This window comes from Telmatherina bonti, assembly GCF_933228915.1.
Source record: "Telmatherina bonti genome assembly, chromosome: 3".
Taxonomy (NCBI): Eukaryota; Metazoa; Chordata; class Actinopteri; order Atheriniformes; family Telmatherinidae; genus Telmatherina; species Telmatherina bonti.
In genome coordinates this window covers 35,435,979-35,459,111 of record NC_136621.1, presented here as the reverse complement: position 1 = coordinate 35,459,111, position 23,133 = coordinate 35,435,979, and the positions used below count along the sequence as shown (strand labels likewise).

General features: G+C 40.2%; 1 protein-coding gene across 1 annotated transcript in view; it reads right to left on the bottom strand.

Annotated features, from left to right (window-relative positions):
• ptprdb (protein tyrosine phosphatase receptor type Db) overlaps positions 1 to 23,133 on the bottom strand; it is a gene marked incomplete at its 5' end in the record, with an annotated part of 82,174 nt that overhangs the window by 39,248 nt on the left and 19,793 nt on the right. Inside the window, 11 exons of the mRNA XM_079238264.1 lie at positions 91 to 393; positions 2,313 to 2,457; positions 2,608 to 2,756; positions 2,837 to 2,984; positions 3,057 to 3,182; positions 3,339 to 3,536; positions 4,000 to 4,109; positions 6,025 to 6,294; positions 7,561 to 7,671; positions 9,365 to 9,382; positions 14,128 to 14,316. Coding sequence (XP_079094390.1) covers positions 91 to 393; positions 2,313 to 2,457; positions 2,608 to 2,756; positions 2,837 to 2,984; positions 3,057 to 3,182; positions 3,339 to 3,536; positions 4,000 to 4,109; positions 6,025 to 6,294; positions 7,561 to 7,671; positions 9,365 to 9,382; positions 14,128 to 14,316 — 1,767 coding nt within the window. The remainder of the gene's footprint in view (positions 1 to 90; positions 394 to 2,312; positions 2,458 to 2,607; positions 2,757 to 2,836; positions 2,985 to 3,056; positions 3,183 to 3,338; positions 3,537 to 3,999; positions 4,110 to 6,024; positions 6,295 to 7,560; positions 7,672 to 9,364; positions 9,383 to 14,127; positions 14,317 to 23,133) is intronic.

Below are 23,133 nucleotides of genomic sequence, written 5' to 3'. Positions count from 1 at the left end.
AGAGCACGTTAATGCTATGTTAGTGAGTTAGAGGCTGCCATCGTTAGTGGACCATCCTAACAGAAGCTTTAGTTGTTTTTGGGAACATACCATCTTCCTCGGTGCGGATAAGCAGCTGTAAACTTTCCGGTCCGTCCCCAGCTTCCGTGCGCGCCTGCACTGTTATCCCATACTCAGTCCATTTCTCTAGGTTTTCCAGAAGGTATGGAGAACTTCCCGGAGAAATTCCATCAACTCTTTTAGATGTTTTGTTGCCCTCTGTTGTGGAGTACTGGATGGAGTATCCTGTTATGATCCCATTCTGAAACTCCAGGGGAGGTGGAGCCCAACTTACCAGGATGCTGGTAGAACTGGGACTGGTGCATGTGATGTCCTGGGGAGGTGCTGAAGGAACTGATTGTCCAGTTTTAAGGAGGCACAAGTGGGGGTTGTTTGGGTAAATGTTATTTGGTTGTGTGTGCAAGTTGTTAATAATGGGTGGAGAGGTGAGGAAATGAAGGTGTGCCATGAAAGAATGGGGACGAAGTTGAGCAGATGACAAACAGAGAACAAAAGACAAAGAAACATAAAATGAAAACAAAACACTGGAGAACAGAAGATCTTGTGTACGAATAATGACTCTGTGACTAGAAAAACCAAGATGGCCAAACAAAGATATCGAATGATGGGTGTCGCATCTGTTTGGTATCAATGTTTGATTAATGAAAACGAGTGAATGGCTTCAAAGAAATGCAGGACAGAAACACTGGCTAGAACTTAAACACACAAAGATACCTGCCCATAACTTACTTGTCCTCATAGCCTACTGATGCCTCTGTGGTCCATGTTGGAGTTCTCACGTCTACACACAAACCACCGACTTCTTACCTTGTTTTGACCGAATCTCTTAAAGACCTCAGATTGGTAGCCAACAAATAAACTGTTGTTGTCAATTGCTGTTGAGATTCTTGGCACTGCACACCAACCAGCCACATTAAAACCACCAGTTCTGCTAAAAAACACTGGTTCCAGACCTTTATAAGGATAGAACATGGATAGAACAGGTTTTTTATGCCTCCCTGTTCCAATATACCTGGTTTCCATTAACCCTTTCATGCACAAATTAACTAAAAACTATGCAACATTTTTTTTAATATAGTATTTTACCTCTGCAGACATATGCAATTATACTTTTTGTGTTTATTAGGGATATTTAGACTTTGTCATGTTTTATGATTTGTTTTAATGTATTCTATATAATATTTATAAAAAATATATAATTATATTATGTAAATCTTTTATAAAATATTCCTGTATCATTTTCTTTTCCTACTTATCACAATTATATCATATATCTATTTATTCTCCAGTTAGTGGAAACGTATTGGATAACTCACTAACATCCATTGAAATGGTTTGTTTACAAAAATACCACCCTCATTCATAAATATGCAAGAAAAAAGCTTGTAAATAGGTGTCCACTGTATTGCCACTATGCATGATAGGGTTAAATAGACTGAACAGCTGTTGGAGAAGGGATGCACGGAAAACGTGGAGGATTGTGGCCCCCGTGGACCGGAGCTGGGTACCCCTGATCTGCACAGAGGCAATGTTTGCACAAACCCAAAGTTTAAATGATGTCTGTGTCGCTCAAAACACACAAGATCAGTCTAACCGAGTTTCTCCTTCACCCCAAAAATGTGTCTTCTTTTGCTGCAACCTGCATGAAGTTCACTGCTGGAGTCCCTGTTGCCAGATCATTTGATGGAAATAAGCAACAAAATCTATAAAAAGAAGTCCAAGTTGAACAAAGTTGGTCATAAACTGTAAAGCAGCAGTGTGTCAACAAAGCTAAGTCTGGTAAACACCAAACAGCAGAATTCATCTGGTGCTTACTCCAAATATGGCCTTATTTGGGTTAAAGTAATCAGAAATGGGTGTTTACATGGCAACCGTTGCATTTTCATGTCTGAGAATTGATCTGGTAACATGAGGGAACCTTCGGTACTCAGGTGGTTTTAATGTTGCAACTCTTTGGCATCTTTTCTTTCTAGATATTTTTAATAACTGAATCGTATATTTGTTCAACTATCAATGTTGAGGTCAGCTAGGCTGCATTCCTGACGGCCCTTTTTTGACAATGCAACAAGAAGCCTCTAATAAATATCCATCCTGATGTTCAGATTTGGTCATAAAATGTATTTCAGGTTTAGTATTTGTTTGGTTTTTGAGACATGCATTGTCAAAAGTGAAACCTGTTTCTCTCAGACACTCACACACTCACAAACACACACAAACCCTCTTCTCACTGCAGTGTGAGCGGGTACACCTACGTGTCTGTGGGGTGTCAATGGACACTTCATTGGTATACGCCCCGATTCCATTTTTACTCTTGGCTGCGAGCTGGAAGTTGTAAGTTGAAAAGGGCTTCAGGTTCTTGAGTAAGTAGGAGGTTGTGGGTTCAAAGCTCACTTTCCTCTGCAGAGATGCAAAGACAGGAGGTAACATTCAGACCAGGTCATCTTCTCTCTGCACATCTAGTATCTACCTACCATCTAGTATCAAGTATCTACCTTTTACTTTGCCAGATGTCCAACTACCCATGTAAATTCCTTCCTCCATCCTTACCTCTTCTGTGTCCTCCACCCTTCGGAAAACCAGCTCGTAGCCTGTGATCTGGCTGTCTGGACCACCCTGGGTTGAGGGAGCCATCCAAGACAAGAGGATGCTGGTTTCAGACTTGGCTTCTGCCTTAAAGTCTAAAGGCTGGGATGGAACTACAGAAATGAAGAAGGATTTTGATGATAAGTACGACCATTTTCACACATTGGCATTACGCAACAGCTTTAAATGATACCTCCAGTCTTGGCTATAATTCGCAGGTCCTGGGACAGGGGTCCATCTCCAACAGAGGTGAACGCCAGCACTCTGATGTAATAGGTCTTGTTAGGAGTCAAATCCTGGATGGTGATGAAGTTGGAGCTGCGCACCATCTGCTTCTCCCACTAAACGATGAATCAGTGTAAGTGACACGCGACCATAAAACGAAAGGATGCCACGTTTATAAAAATACACACCTGGTTGACTGGGAGTGTGTTGTCAGAGGTGTAGTAAACTCTGTAACCAACCACCTGACCATTAGGCTCCTCTGGCTCATCCCAGTGTATCATCGCTGTTGTGGCGCTCAGCATCCGACCAATGACCTGCGGGAATTAAAAGATGAACGTCAGAAACTTCAGCGCTCTAAAAAAACAAGAATCTTAAGATTTAACGTGGCCAATCTAAAGTCGATGAACCCAAGACAGATTTTTATCGCTGCGAAAACTGACAGCTTTGTCAAGTTGAGGTTTTATCCCGACCTGACGAGGAGGTGAAGAGGGGGCCTGCTCGGCCGTGCGAGCCTCCACCACCTCGCTGGAGGGGCCCTGGCCGATTGTGTTGACAGCTGCCACACGAAAGTCATAATGGGAGTACGGGCTGAGGCCACCCACGCTGTAGCGCGTCGTGGCTATGCCGTCGATCTCTTTATAGGGGTCCTCTGATCCTTTGGCACGATGCTGGAGGAAGGATGAAGGAAGGAAAAGGAAGCGCTGAATTGAAGCAGCAGTAAACGTTGAACTGAGGAATATGGATACTTCTTACATGCATAAACACACTGTGCTATCCGGAACTCATGCAAAAAAATACCAGTGAATGTTGGTATCTGGCCATTTGTAACTGAAGCATAGTCGGGAGTGTTTAAGCTCTTCATGTTTCGTCACTAAATTTTATGTTATGGCTCCTTCTGGGCTGACAGAAGTCACAAAACACCAGATTTCATTTAAGCACACTGAGAAATATTATCACCATGAGGAGAGACAGGAGGCTCACTTCCTTTATGGTCCTACTTAGCGACTGAGTCTGTTAATACCAATTTATGCTAACATAAAATCTAGTGTTTTAGCTATTTTTAGAAAAGTGTGTTTAGTAAGAAGTGTGTAAAACATGTATGTGGTTAAACATCTTTTTAGACACACACACCTGTATGACGTAATAGGAGACAGGTTCAGGGTTTCCTGAATCCCAGGTGAGAGTTATGCTTGTTGCAGTTCTTTCTGTAACTACAGGCGTGCCGGGAGCCTTTGGCAGAGCTGATGGGGAGGAGAAAAATGAGAATAAATTTCATCCATCATCCAGGTCGAAGTTGAGAAAAAAAGAAAACAAACATGAAAAAGCTGAAAAGAGTCAAATGATGAGACTGGCTCAACATCCGAACATCCACAAAATGAATGTGCACACAGATAAAGATGAGAAAAATTACTTTTGCAGCTTAAAAAACATAAAACAAAACTGCTTAAAATATACATTTAACTTTCCACAAGTTTAATTCAAATGAAAAATGTTAAATTCTGATAAGCTAAAAATGAAGGATTTTGTTTGGATTGCAGTGAAATGGTAGTGAGAAATAAATTATTCTGTTATCAGAAGATAGCAGACATGAAGAACAAGCAACCATTTCCAGACTATAAACAGGATTTTTTTTCTTTCATATTAAGATTTCAGGTTACATTTTTAATTTACTGGAATTTGCTTTTGAATTTTTAAATATCTAAAATTACAGTAAATAAAATGTGAATAAAATAGGAATTTAATGATTTGGGAAACTCATAAACCCATTTTTTAATCTAAATAATACATAAACAACATTTAAGATGATGAAGTTGAGACACTTCACCATGTCATGGAAGATATATCACATTTTATAAGACTTGAACGGGGGAAACAAGGGCTTGAAAAGCAATTAGCACAAATTAAAAAAAGAAGTGGAGGAGCATTTGACAACTACCTGGCAACATGTCAGAAACACGACTGAGTATTAAGGAGCATTTCAAAGAGGCAGAGTCTCCCAGCTGTAAAAATAGGTGGATGATTACCAGTCTGTCACAAACTGTGTTTATAATTCTTGGCGGTATTTCAGAAATATGTTCCTACACAATAAATTTTGAAGATCCCATCATTTACAGTATATAATGCTTTCACATAAGAATCTCTGTGTAGAGGGGAAAAAGTGAAAAGGTTGCCCAGGACTCTAATGCAGCAAAACATGAAAAGCATAAATGATTCTCTTCTGGAAATCACTGAATGGGATCAGGAAGACTTCCAGAAATCACTGTTTGTGAACCCTGTAACCCATAAATGCAGCCAAATGTGATCCAGGAATGCTGCCTCTTTCTTTCGGCCGCAACTCATTTAAAATGGTCTGAAGTAAAGTGGAAAACTGTTCTGTGGACAGAATGACCAAAATTTGAAATGCCTTGTAGAAACTATGAAGGCTGTGTCCTGCGGAGTAAAGAGAAGGCAGAGCATCCAGCTTGTCATCAGATGAGAAGTCTGATGGCATGAACTCGCATTAATGCCTATGGTGTGGGCAGCTTCCACATCCTTCAAGCTCTATCAATGCTGAAAAGTACATGAAGTTTTAGTGCAACATCTCCTCCAATCCAGAAAATAATCATTTTTAGGACAGGTCTTGCAGATTTCAGCAAGACAAAGCTGAACCATACACTGAATCATCACAACAGCATGTCTTCACAGGAGAAGAGAACTGGTGCTGCAGGTCAGACCTTTCAGCTAACAGAAAACCTTGGTAGATAAACATATAATGAATCGGGCAACTAAGCTCCAGGACTGTTGAGCGGCTACAATCCTGCATCCTACCAGAATAGAACAACAATCCTCTCCTAAAACTTCAGTGCCTGGTTTCATCGCTTTCCAGATGTGTACAGACAATTTTTAAAAGAAGAGAAAGTGATACACAATAATTAACATGTTCTGATGTGTTGCTCCAATCAAATGAAAAATAAACTAATATTTTCCATGAAATAGTAAAATGTCTCTTTCCTTTTGATCAAAATGATCATTTTCATAGAGAACCAAGCATTATTTATACACAGATGTTGTGCTGCCTTCCTATAAACCCACCTCAGTTATGCATAACTCATAAAGTCTTGCTTCAACTACGCTAAAAGTCTTTATTCTTCTTTTTCTGTACAGAAGAGAACCCACCTTTTACAATGATCTGCGCCACCGCCTCGATCACACCCAGCGTTGACATGGCAACACAGGTGTAATTGTTAGATTGCCGCACGTCGGTCAGTTCCAGCACATTGCGACCGATGGGCATGTCGTCCTCCGGCGTCAGGTCCTCTGCTCCCAGCATCCACTTCACGTACGGCATGGGCGAGCCGACCGCCACGCAGGTGATGTTGACGTTTCCCCCTGGCATGATTTCGCTGTCGGACGGGGGGATGGAGAAGCGGGGGGACACACGACGAACTGGACCAAGAGGAGAGGGTTGATTAGGAATTCAATATTGCGCAAGACGGTGGTAAACAGTTTCTTATTTTCTGCAGGATGACCTGTGAGATGAAGTTTTACAGCTTTCATATGAGACCGCAAGCAAACACAAAGTCTGGTACATCATCACTCCGGTGCATGTAATATCCAAATGTTTTATTAATGCCATTTTAAAGTGTGCACCATTAAATATTTCATGAACCGAAGCACAAAAGATGTTTAAAAAAAAAAAAAAAAAAGAGTCACATCAAGCAGACATGCGCACACAAGGAAGAACTGCATACAGAGTGTTTCAAAGAACTAAATCATTAAAGGAGGTTTAAACTTCCAAAACCTGATGTAAAACAGCCCGGACACAGATGCAAATGGATGATGAATAAAAGAAAAGAAAAGAAAAAAGACTCTAAAAAGGAGCCACACAGTTGTTATTGTACCAACCTTCTCGCAACTCTGCAGCAGGAGGCAGGGCAAAGCACAGTGGGAGGAGGAAGAAGAAGGAAAAGGAGAGAGAGTGGGAGATTTCAGAAAGACGGGGAGAGAAAACAAGTTAGACAAAGGAGAAAGAGAAAGAAAGCCATACAGTAGAGAGCTGATGCTGCAGGAGAGTCGTCTAGTTTCAGCAGCCTTCGATGCCAGCTGTCTCCACAGACTGCCTGTCAAACACTCACTGAGCAGCTCTGCTGGATTTTACCGGCCTTGCATGCACATCGCTGACTCTGCCTTGTCTGCTCTGTATTATACTCACACATATTGTACAACAAAGCTGCTAGTTGCTCATGTGCATGATGCCAGCTTTTGTTTCGGGGAGGTGGGAAGACGACAGAGCAAATAAAAAAAAGACCTTTTTTTTTTTTTTTTTTTTTTTTTTTAAAATATAGTCTCTGATTCAAACAATTTGTGGCACTGCATGTGAATGTGTGAATGTAACAGGGTAGGAGACAATGCCTTAGGAGGTGATACACCTGCCGGATTTAAAGAGAAACAAAATATTTTACCAGACAATGATTTGAAAAGGTCTAAAGGCCGAGAAGTCGGGATGGAAAGACAAATCGCCGGAGAGAAGAGTGAGTCCAAAAGTAGCCTGCTTCATGAATGTAAAGCTAAAGGAACATCAAGTACCGGAAGCTTAAAGGGGGTCATATTAATATAATACAGATAATCTGAACAGATGTCTATTAAAATAATAAAAATCACTGATTCTCCTCTTCTTCCAGCCTCACAGGGTTTGTGTTGGAGTCCTCTTACCTCTGACATAGAGGTTAGCCGGGGTGGAATAGCGTGTCCCATCACTGTTGGTGGCAACACACTCGTATTTTCCCTGGTCCGACTCCTCGCTCATCTCTATCTGGAGGGCGCCTGGATGTGTGAAGCGAGGGAGAGAACGCGTAGAAGACAGGAAGAGGAGGGAAAGTCACACAGATAGACAGAGAGATAGAAAAAAAGAGCCATCACACAGGAGTGGATGTCAAGTCATTCACTAAAACAGTCAACAAATACGTCAATATACAGATGGTGAAAACTTTAGAGAGATAAATGAGTCTGAGGGGAGTTTTAAGCAAATATACGCAGAACTTTTGAGGGGAACAAGGCAGTAAAAGGAGCCATGAGCAAGTTTCTACCACTGCTGGTAGGAATCTGCCTGAAACAAAAGGTTGACTTCCTGATTTAGAAATGAGAAGAAAACAAAATGCCTTTAAAAATCTGAGAATGTTGTCTTCATGCAAGGCAGAAACACATAAACCGAGCAGAAAAAATATGGAGGAATCCAGTCACAAATACAATACTTAAAAATACAAAAAAAAAAAAAGGAAAAGAATCTTTGCTGCAAATCGAGATGTGGTTATATCAAGGATAAATGGTGACAAAGATTTTGTCATGGCAATAAGACATCCCCAACCTTTATGGATCCACCAGTGGGATCAGGAGTGTGATGTCAGTTTAAAAACACACCCAGCAAGGAAGTAAAGACATCAATCGAGCTCCATCAAGGCCAATATTAAAAAAAAAAAAAAAAAAAAAAAAGAACGACATACGGAAAGCCTTGGGAAGGGGCCGATGCTTTCTCGCTCCCTGAAAATAGAAAAACTGTCAAAAAAAAGGGTCAACCAGAGCTTCTTTAAATATGGCGTGGTAAGGCAAAAAAAAGCGCCCAGAAAAACTTTATCAAAAAAGTGGTTGTTTGGGGCTTTTTATTGGTGATGGAGGAGAAAAGAGAAAGTGATGGTTAAAAAAAACAAAAAGAAAACCAAAAAACATGAACATGTGTTCATGTGTATGTGTGTATGCCAATGTGCAGGTTGGTGGATTTATGTGTGAGTGTCGGTGCGCTAATGTTGTGTGTCTGAGTCTTCGCCATCTGGACTATTCAGGCGCAGCGAATAACAGCTGGGAGGGAAAACAAAACTGGGACGTTTGATTGGGCAAATATAGACAAGGTAGAGGGAGAGGCCGGGTCAAGCTTGGGTCAAGACCAGACCGTCGAAAAAAAAGAAAAAAAGAAAAAACACCTAAATAAACAGGAAAAACAGGAATAACAATAATAAAAATAAAAACAAAAACAAAATCAGGCCAATACAATAAAAGAGAGGAAAAAAAACACCTCAAATGGAGCAACAAATAAATAAATCCAAGTTATAAACACACCATGCTTTACATCAGGAGACAAATTAGATGATTGTGAATGGATGGATATGAAAGAGGGATCACAGTATGGTGAAGGGGGGGGGGGGGGGGGGGGGGGGGGCAACAAACTTGTGTTACAGAGTGAATGTTGAGGCTGACATGGAAAATATAAGGATGGCGAGAGGATGAAAGATGGAAAGAGGAGGGTCATTGCATAATGAATTGCTCGCTCAACTCCAATTCCTCCTGTTGCGCCTACTGCAGATCTGAAGCAGCAGGATGAGTCTTATCAATACGGCAGCGCCTTGAACTCCGTACTGACAGACCCACCGGGAACTTCGTTCAGATCGGCTAATAGACAAGCAGGAACCAGGGGTTGAAAAGGATTCGGGCCACTGTGTCATGTTGGTCCTCCCAGCGGTCTTACCTCGTATGGGCGTGCCACCTGAGTGGGCAATGAATGCACGAGATTAGAGAAGGAGAAGAAGAAGAAAATGTTAGTACCACAGAAGGAGAAGGGGGGTAAGGGAGGGAGGGACTGGGAGGGGGAGGTAACTTGGAGAGGAGAACCAAATTAGAAAGAAAAGACTCAAAATATAGATCCTGAGAGAGCAAGAAGAACAGAAAGGAAGACAGAATAAATAAAGACAGAATAAGCCTGAGAAGAGAAAACAGATCTGAGATAGAATGACAGACAGTGAGGGAGTTATAAGGAGATGGGTTATTGATTTGGCTTTATTGACTTGCAGCAGGGCAGATGTGGCTCTAGGTGTAGGAAATAATCTCTGAGAAGTTGGCAGGTGAGACTCTACGTACATGCCCAAAGTCTAAAGCTGCTCTTGTTCTTCACATGGAATAAATAGAAAAAGGTCTGATCCTGCTATTTTTGTAAATGTATTATCATTAATCCATCTCTTTTCAAATGAAAAGCAAAAATCCACTCTGCAATGCTTTGAAAAAGCTGGAATTCTACACATTCTCTGTCTTCTTCCGCTGCCAGACGTGACTATGGGTAACATGCTGTTTTCGCTTCATGTTTATGTAACACATCTCAGCTTGTAGGGATTTATTCAACTTGCTCTGTGACCCTTCCAAATGATGTTTCCTACAGACACACGGTTGTAAGAACGAAGAGGAGGAAATCTAGATAAAATCACATGCTGAAGCCAGAAACTTAGAAGAATTAAATGGTCCATTTGGCTTCATTTAGCAGGAAACTGTCTAAATTACACATGATTTATGTGTTTCTTTCATAGGCTGTATATAAAAAGATGGGCGGAGCCTCTGTGACATCACCCATAGGTTTCTGAAGAACTGAATTGAAGCTCGGTGGGCGGTTCCTACCATCGCCATCTTGGCAGGGGCATGCGTGTCGTCTCGCCCGGAAAATACAAATGTGGGCAAAGAGGTGGAGCTTACGGCGGGCTGTAAGCGTCATGGTGGATGATTGAGCGAACTCCAAGCTACCTGTAGCTAAGAGCTAACTGAGCTAACCCTGAGATAACAGGAGCTAACCAGCTAATGTAGGTAAGCGGGCTAAAGCTAAGTCACGTTGTTAACTGGATAAAAACCGCGGTTGTTCTACGTTCTTCTGACTTGAAGCGGGAGATTGTGTCCCTGTCAATCAAAAGGACACGCCCCTAAATATGGTGAATTTTGAAATTAAATTACTTTTAAATGGGCGAGTTAGAAAAAAATTCACTCCCCCCACAGTTGTCATGAAGGTAAACCTGACCTATTAAACCTAAAATGGATTTTTGAACCAGGCTGTAAACATGTTTATTTGTTTACTGTGAAGTTGGTCTTTTTAACATGGGAGTCTATGGGGATTCGCTCTGTTTTGCAGCCCCTAGTGGATGAAGGGGGAACTGCAGTTTTATGCACTTCCGCATAGGCTTCACTTTTAACCACCAGGGGGCTTCGTCCATCTTTCTTATACAGTCTATAGTTCCTTTACACACAAAACAGCAATATTACAAAATTCTGTCTATCCATTATGTTCCATAAAATAAACTAAAATTTTCCGGACACAAATGGAGCAAATGGTTTATTCTGGTCTCTGTTAAAAGTGAACAAAATAAGTCTTTCTATGGCTAGGTTACAGATGTTTATTGACATGTAAAATATTTCTTTTGTCTATTTGTATATAAATTTATTTGTAGCTTATTAGTTAAAAAAGAAATAATAAAAAAATCTGACTATATGCTGAAGTGTCCCTGGGCAAGACACTAAAGCCTCAAGCTGCCCCCCGATGTGTCTATCAGGGTATGGCTATGTATGTAAGTTGCTTTGGATAGAAATGTATGCTAAATGACTGTAGAATAGAATAGAATAATAATATTAAAATAATAATAATAATAATAAACTCCAATCAGAAAACAGTGTGATGCCATAACCCTTTTATGCATCGTAACACCAATGGGCAACTATTTAAATACAGTTTTCTAGTTAATGCATGAGTGTGGATGGTATATTTGTAAACTGGCAATTTCATTGGACATTAGTAAGTACATTACTCTGTCACTCACTAAGTTTGCCTCAGTGATAAGCAGGACCAGATAACGATTCATATTATACAAATATGAGAACATATTGTTTAACGAATATTTTTATAAAATAGATAAAATAAAGAAATGAACATAAAAAGTAAAATATTATTAAAATGAAAGAAAAGCATTTCTGTGCATGTCTGTACAAATAACATTTTGTTCTGTTTTTTTTTTCTTTTGTTTTTTACAGTTCATGGATCTGATCAGGGTAAAAGCAGAACTACTGAACTTTTGCAGATTTCTTTCACTTTGGCGTTTCCTATTTTAGGCTTATTCTGCTTCCATCTTGCTTCTCGCCTCTTCTCTGAGCTCTGCTTATTACAAGCAAACCACATCAGTAAGAGAAAAACCGTGAAACAAATACCAAAGAAAGAAATCTTTTGGGCAAAAAGTGTTTAGTTTCCTCAGGGAATTCGGTCAGTTAGAATAACAAAAAATGTTTTTGTTGATCAGTAAATTATTTGTGAGCAAACTTTACAGGTGCGTTGCCTCCATCTTTGGCATCGATTCTTTCATTGCTTTTTTGATTTGTATTGTGAAATGTTTGCATCAGCTGAATGGCCAGAATCTAAGTTTTTGAATGATTTATTAGATATGATTATTAAAAAAAGCAAGAAGATGCCAGATGATGTCATAGCCTGAAACTGGAAATGATAGATGGACTCTGCAGAGTGGATTTTCTTTCCCTCTGAACAACTAAATCTTGCTAAGTTTTATACAAACCTTCATAAAAGCCCTACAACCATGAGCAGACTGCTTTTGCTTTACTACGCTCTCTGGTAAACAGGCTTAGTTGTCTACCCACGCTACACTGAACAGTCAACGCCTGGTAGTCTGAAACCTGGAAACCATCGATCAAGTCCCACTCTGGCTTCACCAGAGGCCAAGCTAACTACTAGCTGGAGCTGATGGCGGGTGGCTTATTGACCAGTAACTCTATACAACAAGGTGGAGAGATTAAGTGGGTGAGTGAATGGCAGGGTGAGTGAGGGAGGGAGAGAATAATTGAATAAGTGAACGAGTGGAAAAGTAAATAGGTGAGTGTGAGGAAGGGAGTGTTATTGTTCTGTGAGTGTGGAAAAGCTGCAGGTGCACAGGTGAGGGTGAGACCAGCTACCTCTAGGGTATATAGATATGTGCATGTCCCTGTGTGTGTGTGTGTGTGCGTGTGTGTGTGTGTGCACAGTGAGATCCTGTTTGCATTATCTATACCAGAACAATGTGAAAACAGTTGTGTATATTTTCATTAGCATACAGGCTTGTGTGTGTGCGTGTGTGTGTGTACATCTGAGGTGTTTTATCACTGTGTGTGACTGTTAGTAAAATGCATGCCATGCATTTTAATAACGCTGCGATGTGTGTAAAAGTGAGCAGCAGCAGCAAGAATAGCAAAATTAGTGAGCAGTAAATAGAAGAGTGGACAGTGAAGGTGTGGGCCTCAGAACAGAAGCACTTACCAAAGGACTCTGTGGTTAAAAAAAGATACAGAGAGAAAAGAACAGCACAGACATGGCATTATAATCGGACCACTGGTTACACAGATGTGTTGACTTAGTAGAAGCACCTTAAAAAAAACACTGGAACTCCACAGATCTTCACTATACAGAACTTTATACATAAAAAGTAACAGTTTTGTAATCATGACATATAAAAACTAGGATAACACATGAAATATTTAACACTTTATACTGTATTTTTTTTAAATCTCTTTTTGCATGGTAAGGTAATCAAACTGATCCCATGTAGGATAAGGCTAATAATAATGCTTATAATGCTTAGAATTATACAAAAAAATGGACGACATAAGCAGGGGAGTTGGGTAAAAAAATCACAAGAAAAAAGGGGTTTGGGTCCAAAAAGTCCCTGAAAGCAGAAGGGAGGGGCTGAGGAAGGAAGGGACTTCATGAAAAGTTGGGATTTTACACACTACTGTGGCTACTGAAATGAACCATTCTGTCAATGTATTTCCTCAAAAAGCGTTAAAACAAGAAATCAATGCCACATCCATACGAGACACACTTTTCCAAAAAATAAATGAGGAAAACAAAATGTTATTTGAGTGTTTAGTCACAGCAGTGAGCTCTGTTTAAGAGGCAATTCCTCAAGCACAAACCACCATCACCGGGAATGACAGCGTCCACTGACGAAGCAGAATTTCATCCAGGTGTCGGATTCACTCATGATTATCTGAAACATTTAACTGTAAGCTTTTTTTTTTTTTTTTTTTTTTTTTTTTAAATTATTTTTTTCCTTGCTTTTCGTGATGGTGATTTGCTCAGGAAGTCCTCGGAGAGTCTGGAGAAAAGTTAGGTGTTTACTTTAAAAGGCCTTGAGGAGCTTAGAGGGGTTGGCGCCCATACACAGCTAACTCATAATGCAACAGCAGCAGAGAAAAAAACAGCTGAAAAATACAGCCAGAGACCACCACGGCAGCAGGAGGGAGGAAGAGCAATAAGAAAAGGGGTGAACAAGGGCAGGAACAAAAAAACTTGGTGGGAGTGGAGGGTAAAAAAAATGAAAATATTGGGCCTCGGTGGGAGAGAAAACAGCATATTAGGAGGGAAAAAACCTTAAGGGAGAGAAATAAAAGCAGGGAATGAGGAGGGAGGAGAAGGAGGAAGAGATAAAAGCATGGTGTTACCTGAGCGGAGCTGCTTGATCCGTCCGTTGTTACTGGACGTGTTGACCGGCAGGAAATCCTTGAACCAGGTAATTTCTGGGTCAGGGTTGCCGCTCGCAGCACAGAGCATGGTGGCGGTCCGAGAACGCTCTACCACTTTCAGCTGGGGACCCATGTCAATGGTGGGGAACCCTGGCGGTAGCTGGTCCTCTGAATAAATGAAACACCCAGGTTTGAAGCTGATAACACCAGATCCCAAAATCTTCTATAACAACCTACTGGACTCCACCAATCTACTGTGTTTTTCTTATAATTATTATCAACTCTAAATCAGATTTTCTAAGCATCTTTCCAGAAATAAGTTGCTTCTTTTCCCTCTGATCATTTACACATGGTCGTACTCCTCCTTTTCACAGAGATGAGTTTGTCCCTTTTCTTTTAGAGTTCAAGAAGTAGTGGTCATCAAGCCACTAAAATGACTCCAGAGCAAATGAAGAATTAGATGAGCACAATACTTCCATCCCTGAGAGAAAAACTACACTCTACTTAAGACAAATGGAGGTTTACCACATAAATGGGCCTATATTAATAATGTAAACATTATATGAAAGTTAAAAACTAAGGATCAGAGGCTTTTAGTTTAAGTAACACTGAACACAACATTTCTATCAATGCTAAAATAAGATTTCTGTGTATAACTTTCTCTAGGAGACAACTGACTAAAATGGTTTATAAAAGTATAGTACTACAGTACTGCAGATTAGAGAGTAGCATCTCTCAGAAAGTTGATAAACATGGAAAACAGCAGCAAATCAGACTGGAGATGTAAGAAAGTGGAACTGAGGCTGAGCTAGACATGAGCTCATCCGCTGGAAGACTGGGCAAATGTTGCCTGGTGTGATGAGTCTCAGTTTCTGCTGCCAGATTCAAATGCTGAGAGTTTGAATTGATAAAAGTATCCATCCTGCCCCGTTCCCACATATGCACACAGATAGCGGAGGTGTGAATGTTAGGGGATGTTGTGCTGGATCATTTTAGGCTCTCTGGTACCGACTGAGACTCACTTAAAACCACAACGTACCTGAACGTCGTCGTTTACCCTGTTCATCATCTTATAAACCCCACATCATGTCAGACTGGTTTCTTAAACAAGCTTGGTGTAGTCAGATAGTTTTTAAAGTCACCACATTTCATTAGAGCTCATCTAAATGGTGGTGGAATATGATAATTGGTGCATCACCAAGTTGAATTAAAGTCGTAAATTACAGAACCTTTAAACTTAAATAGGCCATGAGGAGATTCTGTTACCACGCAAAACTTCTGTGTTCCTGGAAAGGGAAAGCTAAAGCACATCTTGTCTGCGCTCATCTGGACTGACAGCAAAGTACTAAATACTCTTATTCATCACCTTGACAGACCAAATTCAATTCAATTTAGTTTTATTTGTATAACGCCACTTGACAATAATGTCATCTCAGGGCACATTGCAAACACTTCAATTCAAGCCAGTTCATATTAAACAGCATAGTTAAGGAAAACCAACAGATTGGATTGAATCTGGACTTCAATCCAATCCCTCATCCTGAGCTGCACAAGGCAACATTGTACTTTTATTTGTATACTACTGTGTGTCGCTGTTAAAAAGTCTGAGAAACAAATACTGAGAAAGATGGTGGTGATATAAAACTGTATCTTTGATGCAAAAAATAACTTAAAACAACAAACCAAACCCAACCCAACCCAACCCAACCCAACCCAACCCAACCCAACCAAACCAAACCAAACCAAACCAAACCAAACCAAACCAAACCAAACCAAACAAAACAAAACAAAACAAAACAAACAAAAACAAATAAAATATGATGAAATAGATTAAAATAAAGCCCTGTGATGGACTGGAGAGCTGTCCAAGGTGTACCCTGCCTTTTGCCCAAAAGACTGTTGGGATAGGCTCCAGCTTCCCCATGACCATTGATCGGACTAAGTGGTTAGGATAATGAATAAATAATGAAAATAAAAAAAAACAAACAAAAATAAAATAAAATAAAATAAAATGCAAGAGTCAAATTTAAATTCAACTGAAGTCTGTAAATATGTATAATATACATCAGGCTCGAAACCAGAGGGGATACTTCAGAAGAAGCCAATAGTAAGGTCAAACAATTTACTCTCCCTGACGAATCCTCTATAGCTGGAGTCAAATGGTGTTTCAGTAAAAGTGAAGTGAAAATCAAACAGGTAATTCTGCTGGGAGTCTGAAGCACCTGAGCTGCACTGCTAGCAGCTTAATCTGTTTCACACAAGCCTCTCCAGAAGTTCAGCTCATGCATAAAATCAAATAGGCAAGTCCAATAAAGACGTGTCCACTGGGATTTTCACCTTTTTGTGAAGATAAATCCATTGTGAATTCATAGACATCAGTGGCAATTAAATCAAACATGAAGAGTCATTTCACTGTGATACAGGAAATCAAAGGTAGTGGCTCAACTTCGTTCACCCGAAGAGGCAGATTTAAGGCAAAGGGAAGGACAGTGCTTCGAGGAGTTAGATGATCAAAGACAAAAAGGAAAAGATCCTGCACCAAGACTCAGAATCAAATAGGTACACAGCAAATCCGCTTTAAAAACACATTCAGAACTTTCTTGAAGCCTGACATGATGAAGACGAGGAAGGAGTGTGTGTTCTTGCATGGTTTCGTGCTGCATTTGATCTGGGAGACAGTCTATTTTAATCCCCCTTCCCTTTTCTTTTTCTTTTTTTTTTCATTAACTCAGAATCCCCTGTGACATTATCCCTCTCCACCACACCGAGTCTCATTAACGGGAAATCCTAGCACTGAACCTCACCAAGGAGATGCTAATTCTGGTAGCAGCCCATCGAACCGTAGCCAGCGGGTCGGGAGACGCCGACATCAACGAGTTGCGTGTGTGGCCTTTTAACAGCTCTGGTTTCAATCAATCACAACGCCTGACAAATGGAAACATGGACATAATAAACTAACAGAACTAGATGAGAGCGTGCTCTGTGTGAGCTGTAGCGTCGCGTGGCTGGTGAAAGACGCCGAAAGTGCAAAAAAAAAAAAAAAAAAAAGAGAGCGAGAAAGATGAGACGAGAACAGAATGGAAAAGAAAAGAGTGACAGAAAGGAAAACAGAAAAGAGCAAGAGAGAAATAGACGGGGAGGGAGAAAGAGCACGAGGGATTTATATGGCATAACAATCCTGATTCTCTCCGCTTTCATTATGCAAACACTTACTTCAAAGACAGCCCCTTGTAGGCAGGAATAATGCATTCTATTTCATCTACCTGGGGTGGGACACCGCACTGAACAGTCAGAAAGCTGCTCCCTCAGGTCATGCATCCCTTTCTGCCTCCTCTCTCCTTACATGTGCAAAGGAAAGAGATGTAAATGCGGATCTGCTTGTAGAAGTGCACAAATCCTGTTTAAACGCAGACAGGTGCATGGGAATGCATCTGTCCTGGATGAAATAACACACACATGCAAACACTTTTGTTGGGATGGAACGTCAATGATGATTTGAATCTAAAGCTGACAAGGTGTTTATTGGCATAAGTGAACGTGTCGAAGGCTTAAAGTTACATTCACATGTTAACACATGCACATAGCCAGTCCTCCACAGTCCACCATGGAGACAGGTGTAAGCTACACCGAAGTGTGTTCCCCACAAAGCTGCTACAGTATGTGTGTGCATTAGACGACGCTGCTGAACAGTAACGGCTAAGAACCCCCTGGAGGTCAGGGCAGATGTGTAACTCTACACTCTACCACACATCGGTGTTTCATTCGGTCTTTTCAGTATTTCCACTGTGAGTTAATTCCACAGTTGACAGAAAAGCCGGTCTCACAATCATGAGAGCGGCTGTGCGAACGGCGAACACTACATGAGACTCAGAATGTAATCCCCACACATTGCTGGCCGACATCATCATCTGCCTGGAAGACTGCAAGTCAGGTCTGGTCTTCATATCATGGGAACTGGAGAACGAGCTGGTTGTTGTAATACAGCTACAAGTGTGCATAACATGCACCTGCAAACAAACTCCTTTCTTTCATTCATGACTGCTTCAGGATTTAAACAGCAAGGAGCGATATGATGCAATACATCCGTCCACTGAGCCTATCCCAGCTGCCTTCAGGTGAGAGGCGACCTGCACCCTGCACAGGTCACCCGGCTATTAAGTCCCACTCTGGTCTGTCGTTATGTGGCCCAAATGTTATTTATTTATTTTTCTTTTCCTTTTATAATTATTTTACTTTGCTCAGCAGTAGTTGTGCTTTTATAAATAAAGTTGGCTTGGCTTTATCAGAGTTGATCTTTGCAGAGATAATGTTCAGATATGGTACTTTAAGAGGCATAATTATAAAGTGAAATTCACACTAATGCTCAAATTGTTTTTTTTTTTTAGGCAAGTTTATAACTTTTTCATCTCTGATATGTCCAGTCTTTAATTATTCTTTGTCAGTGTGTGAAATATGTTTTAGTAGGAAGTAATATATGATGTACAATGAACATTTCAGTTAATATGACTAAAGATTAAATTACAATTATTCTGAAGCACTTTTCATTTAATTTAAGATTGTTTACAAATTAAGATTGATTGACTTGTCTTTTTATATGCTTTGCTAGGGCTGAGCGATAAGGCGATTTATATCGTTTGGACGATAGAAAATGTCTGTCGTTTCATATGAAGCTCTATCATTTATGCCACAATAAGGTTCTTTACTGCAGTATTTTACGTAAAGATGTGCTTTACTGCATGTACGCTGCAATATATAAACAAACAGGGAGAAAGACGGTAGCAGACGCATTTCAGAGCAAGATAATTCGCTAAAAGATGACCAGCCAACCCAAACTGATGAGCTTGTTCATAAAACAGGAAATTTCTGTCGCATGGAGGCGGTTTGGATATAAAAAGACCGATGTGGAACCGACAACAGACTAGCTCATAGTCCCAACAACGGACTCCGACACGACTAACTCATTTTATCACCTGCGCAAGAATTTGTTTAAAGAATACGGAACAGAGTAAACGAGCAAAAGTCACAAAAGCAGCGTCAAGTGGAGGCAAAAGCGCTCATAATAAACTCCAGACGTAAACGCTGCAACAGGTATTTACCGCGTAAAATGAGTTCCCCAGACGGAAGGAGATCACTGCTGCCGTTGCCAGGCAACATCTGATACATAACGGATCACTGACACAAAATTACACAAACTATTTTATATTGTTGAGTATATTTTTATATATAAAATGAGCTATATCGGGATATGTGATTTTGGTCAGCTCAGCCCTATCCTTTTCATTTATAAACATTTAAAATTAAGAATCCACTTATTGGAAATTTGTTTATTAAAAAAGAGGCAACAAAGGTGAATGAAAAAATCTTTAATCCCTCTTATGAGAACTGATAACAATTTAGGAAAATTAATAAAACATTTGCTGTATTTACTATCTATCATGAACTCAATCAAATTAAATCAATGAACCATATGGCAAAGAACTATTTAGAACCATGAAAACCCTGAAAGCATGCAGGATGTCTATGTGGTTAGCTCCGAGGTTAACATACGAACAGACAGCTTCCATCTGTCACAGGAAAACATGGTGTCCTTACAACCGAAACAGGTTTCCAGCTCTTTTTATTATTCTGATTAGCTGTACTTGCCAATTTCTAAGTCCTAGTACTTTATTATATCCCTTTAATCTTAAAAATAAAAAAATGTGTGTACTCTTTTTTTTTTAAGTCTGTTTCATGGTTATTGCTTGATTTTAAGAATTTTGTGTGAATCAAACTGCTGCAGAAGGAAAAAAAAAAAACTACTGACAGTAAATGTTTGATGCTGAGGAAGAGTCAAACAGTGAAATTCTTTGAATGTTACACCAGAAAATGGTTGGATCTCTGCAAGCCCTTTGATGACTGAAATTGCATTTTGTATTTCCCATAAAAACGTTTTAAAACTATCTAATTTACAGCTTTGTGTTTCCAACGAAAGAGCTGATCAAACATCCGCTGAGGCACACGTGAACCTTATCAGAACCATGAATTATACAGTAACCGACTGTCCTGTGGATACTTAAGCATATAATTGCTTTAAGCCTTATTTTTTCAGCCTTCACCAATCAGAGCCATTTACTCTGAGCCAAGATTTCAATTAGTCTGCTTCTAATCAGCAGTAATTAAGTCAGCTGACCTTTACACCAGATCCCTGTCAGGCAGTCAGTTAGTCCTTAGAAAGCCAAAGGGGGTCAGGACACATGACTGACAAAATTGTGGGTGTTTGAATAGCTGCACGGATGTGTGTAGGTGCACACACGTGAGTTAGAGTGTGTGTATTTTGTAATTGACATTTGGACTGACAGTCTATCAGGGGCGATTAGCTGCTCCCAGGTGGCCTCTTATTCATCCACAACACAATGACTCCTCAGAGGAACAGAAAGCAGCTAATCACTATGTAAAGACTGGCTGTCTTAGATTGAGGGCACGTTTGTGTGTGTGTGTGTGTGTGTGTGTGTGTGTGTGTGTGTGTGTGTGTGTGTGTGTGTGTATGACATCAGTCTTTTCCGCTGTCAAGAAAAAGGGCTGTCAATGAGTGAATTGGAGCTTCCCACCACGGTGGCAGGAAAATCAAAAAACAGATGCAAAGATGCATGAAGAGGAATGCAAACACATGTATACACACACACACACACACACACACTCACAGTTGAGCATGCCTGCGTGCACTCATGTGTCACATAGACAGATAGAGTGTGTACACACAAATACATGTGCAAAGACAACCCGGCGAGATGGGAAAAATTCTGGACGGATGGAGCAGAAAAGCACAGAAGATGCAAAGAGTGGTTTGATGTGAATAATTTAGAGGTTGCTGTGCAGTGGACCTAAGAGCATGTGCTGAGACAGAGAGAGAAAAACAGAAGACAGAAGGAATGTGTACAAAAACCGAAAAACGGAGGGAGAAAATTAGGAGTTAGAGCAAGAGGTCTTGTGGAAATCAAGACTAAAAGACAGGATAAAGAGCCGCGAACTTCGTCATTGACCTGAGAGGGAGGCGAGAAGAAGGAAGAAAAGGAAGTGAGGAGGCGCCACAACAGCAGGCTGCATGTCCTTTCTCCCATGAGCCTCTCCTGCAAAGGCAGGTGATGTGATTATCCACACTTGAGCAACTTCACTCACTAAGACACTCTTAAGCTTCAAACTACCGGTACATAATGTTCTCCTAATGGACTCTACTAACACCAAGCATCTGCATTAATGGACTCCTGCTAACAGTATACTGACTACACTGTATCCAGACTTGCAGAGGCAGATATCTGTTTTCTGCGATTGTAGCTTGAACGTAATCCAGCTGACGCTCACATACTTACCCCAAATAAAGTATTAAAAAGGCAAGCTTTGAATTTCATCGTCAGAATTAATATATATCCAATGCTTAGTGGATGCTTTCTGATAGCTATGTACTTTTACTCAACATCCCAGGGCCTTTGAAGGTTTGAAAACCATGTCATGAAAACAAACAAACAAAAGAAAAAATATACTGGCAAACAACATGAAAGGCAAAAAAACCCAAAACAAAACAACAACACAAGTTTGAGAATAGAGCTTGTTCAATCAAAAATAATCAATAAGTATGGTATATAGTTCCACACAGAAGAACAACTTTTATCTAAATGTTGTTTGCTTTGTTCTGTTTCTCAGAAAGGGAATAAAAAGACTTGACTCATGCTAAGTTACTTGCTTTTGACTGTGCAGTAGTGCTAACGAGCATATTTCCACCATGGACATGGATTTAGTGGGATGAAGGTTGTTTCTTGTTGAGAATGGAATGTGATGTTTTTATGTTAAGTAATTTATTAAATTAGGAACAATTAGTCATGTTTTCTATCTTGCTTCATTCATTCATTCATTCATTAATCCAACAGCTTAGTCTGATAAAGAGTCGTGGGGAAGTTGGAGCCCATCCCAACAGTCTTTGGGCAAATGTCGGGGTACACTATGGACAGCTTGCCAGTCCATCGCAGGGCATCTTTTGTTCCTGTTTATGTTTTCATTTTGTTCTGACATGTCTAGAAAAATGGTCATGTAAAAGGGTTTCTTATAGAAAATGCTTTGCTCTATCACACTGTAAGTATATGTATTCTTGCCTGTAGCTGTCTTAACAGCTATTGCACATTTTTTATTTATATAGGACTGCAGTTGTTTATGTAGAAATTTCATAACTACTTCTCACAAGATGCTCAAAAAGCATAAAATGTGACAAATGTGGCACATTGGAAAATCCTCAGTGGATTTGAAAACTGCAATACATACCTACATACACCAGTTGGGAGGCGTTTCCCCGCTAAAACACACCTGACACCGATAGGATGTAATTAGCAGATTTGTGCAGAGCTTGAAGTTAATGACAGGTGTGTTGCAGCAGGGAAACTCCCAGGACTTGCAGGACTGCAGCCCTCGAGGACCAAAGTTGCCCACCCCTGATATGTACAGTCCCAGTCAAAAGTTTGGATCCACTTTACCATTAAATCCAGCAGGAGATTGTGTCCAAACTTTTGACTGGTAGTGCACTTGTGCCTAAACTAAAATACAAATTCTGGCATTCTGTGATGTTATGATTAATATGCAAAGTAAATTGTTGCAAACAAATTCATCCTTTGTTACATTATAACCACGAATTTGAATTAGGTAAAACTGCACAAAATAGTTTTTAAGTGAAATTAGCAACATACAATAATAATAATAATAAAAATTCAAAATAAAAGTTCTGAATTGGCATGTGCATATGTATCCACCCACTTTGTTATAAAGTCCCTAAAAAGCTCTATTGCAATCAATTATCTTCAGAAGTCAGATAATTATTTAAATGAAGTCCAGCTGTATCTGTTAATACATCCATTTTCTGAAAGGCCCCAGAGGCTGCAACACCTAAGCCAGAGGCAATGCTGACCAAAACACTGCCGTGAGCACCAAGGAACTCTCCACACAAGTCAGGACAAAGTTGTTGAG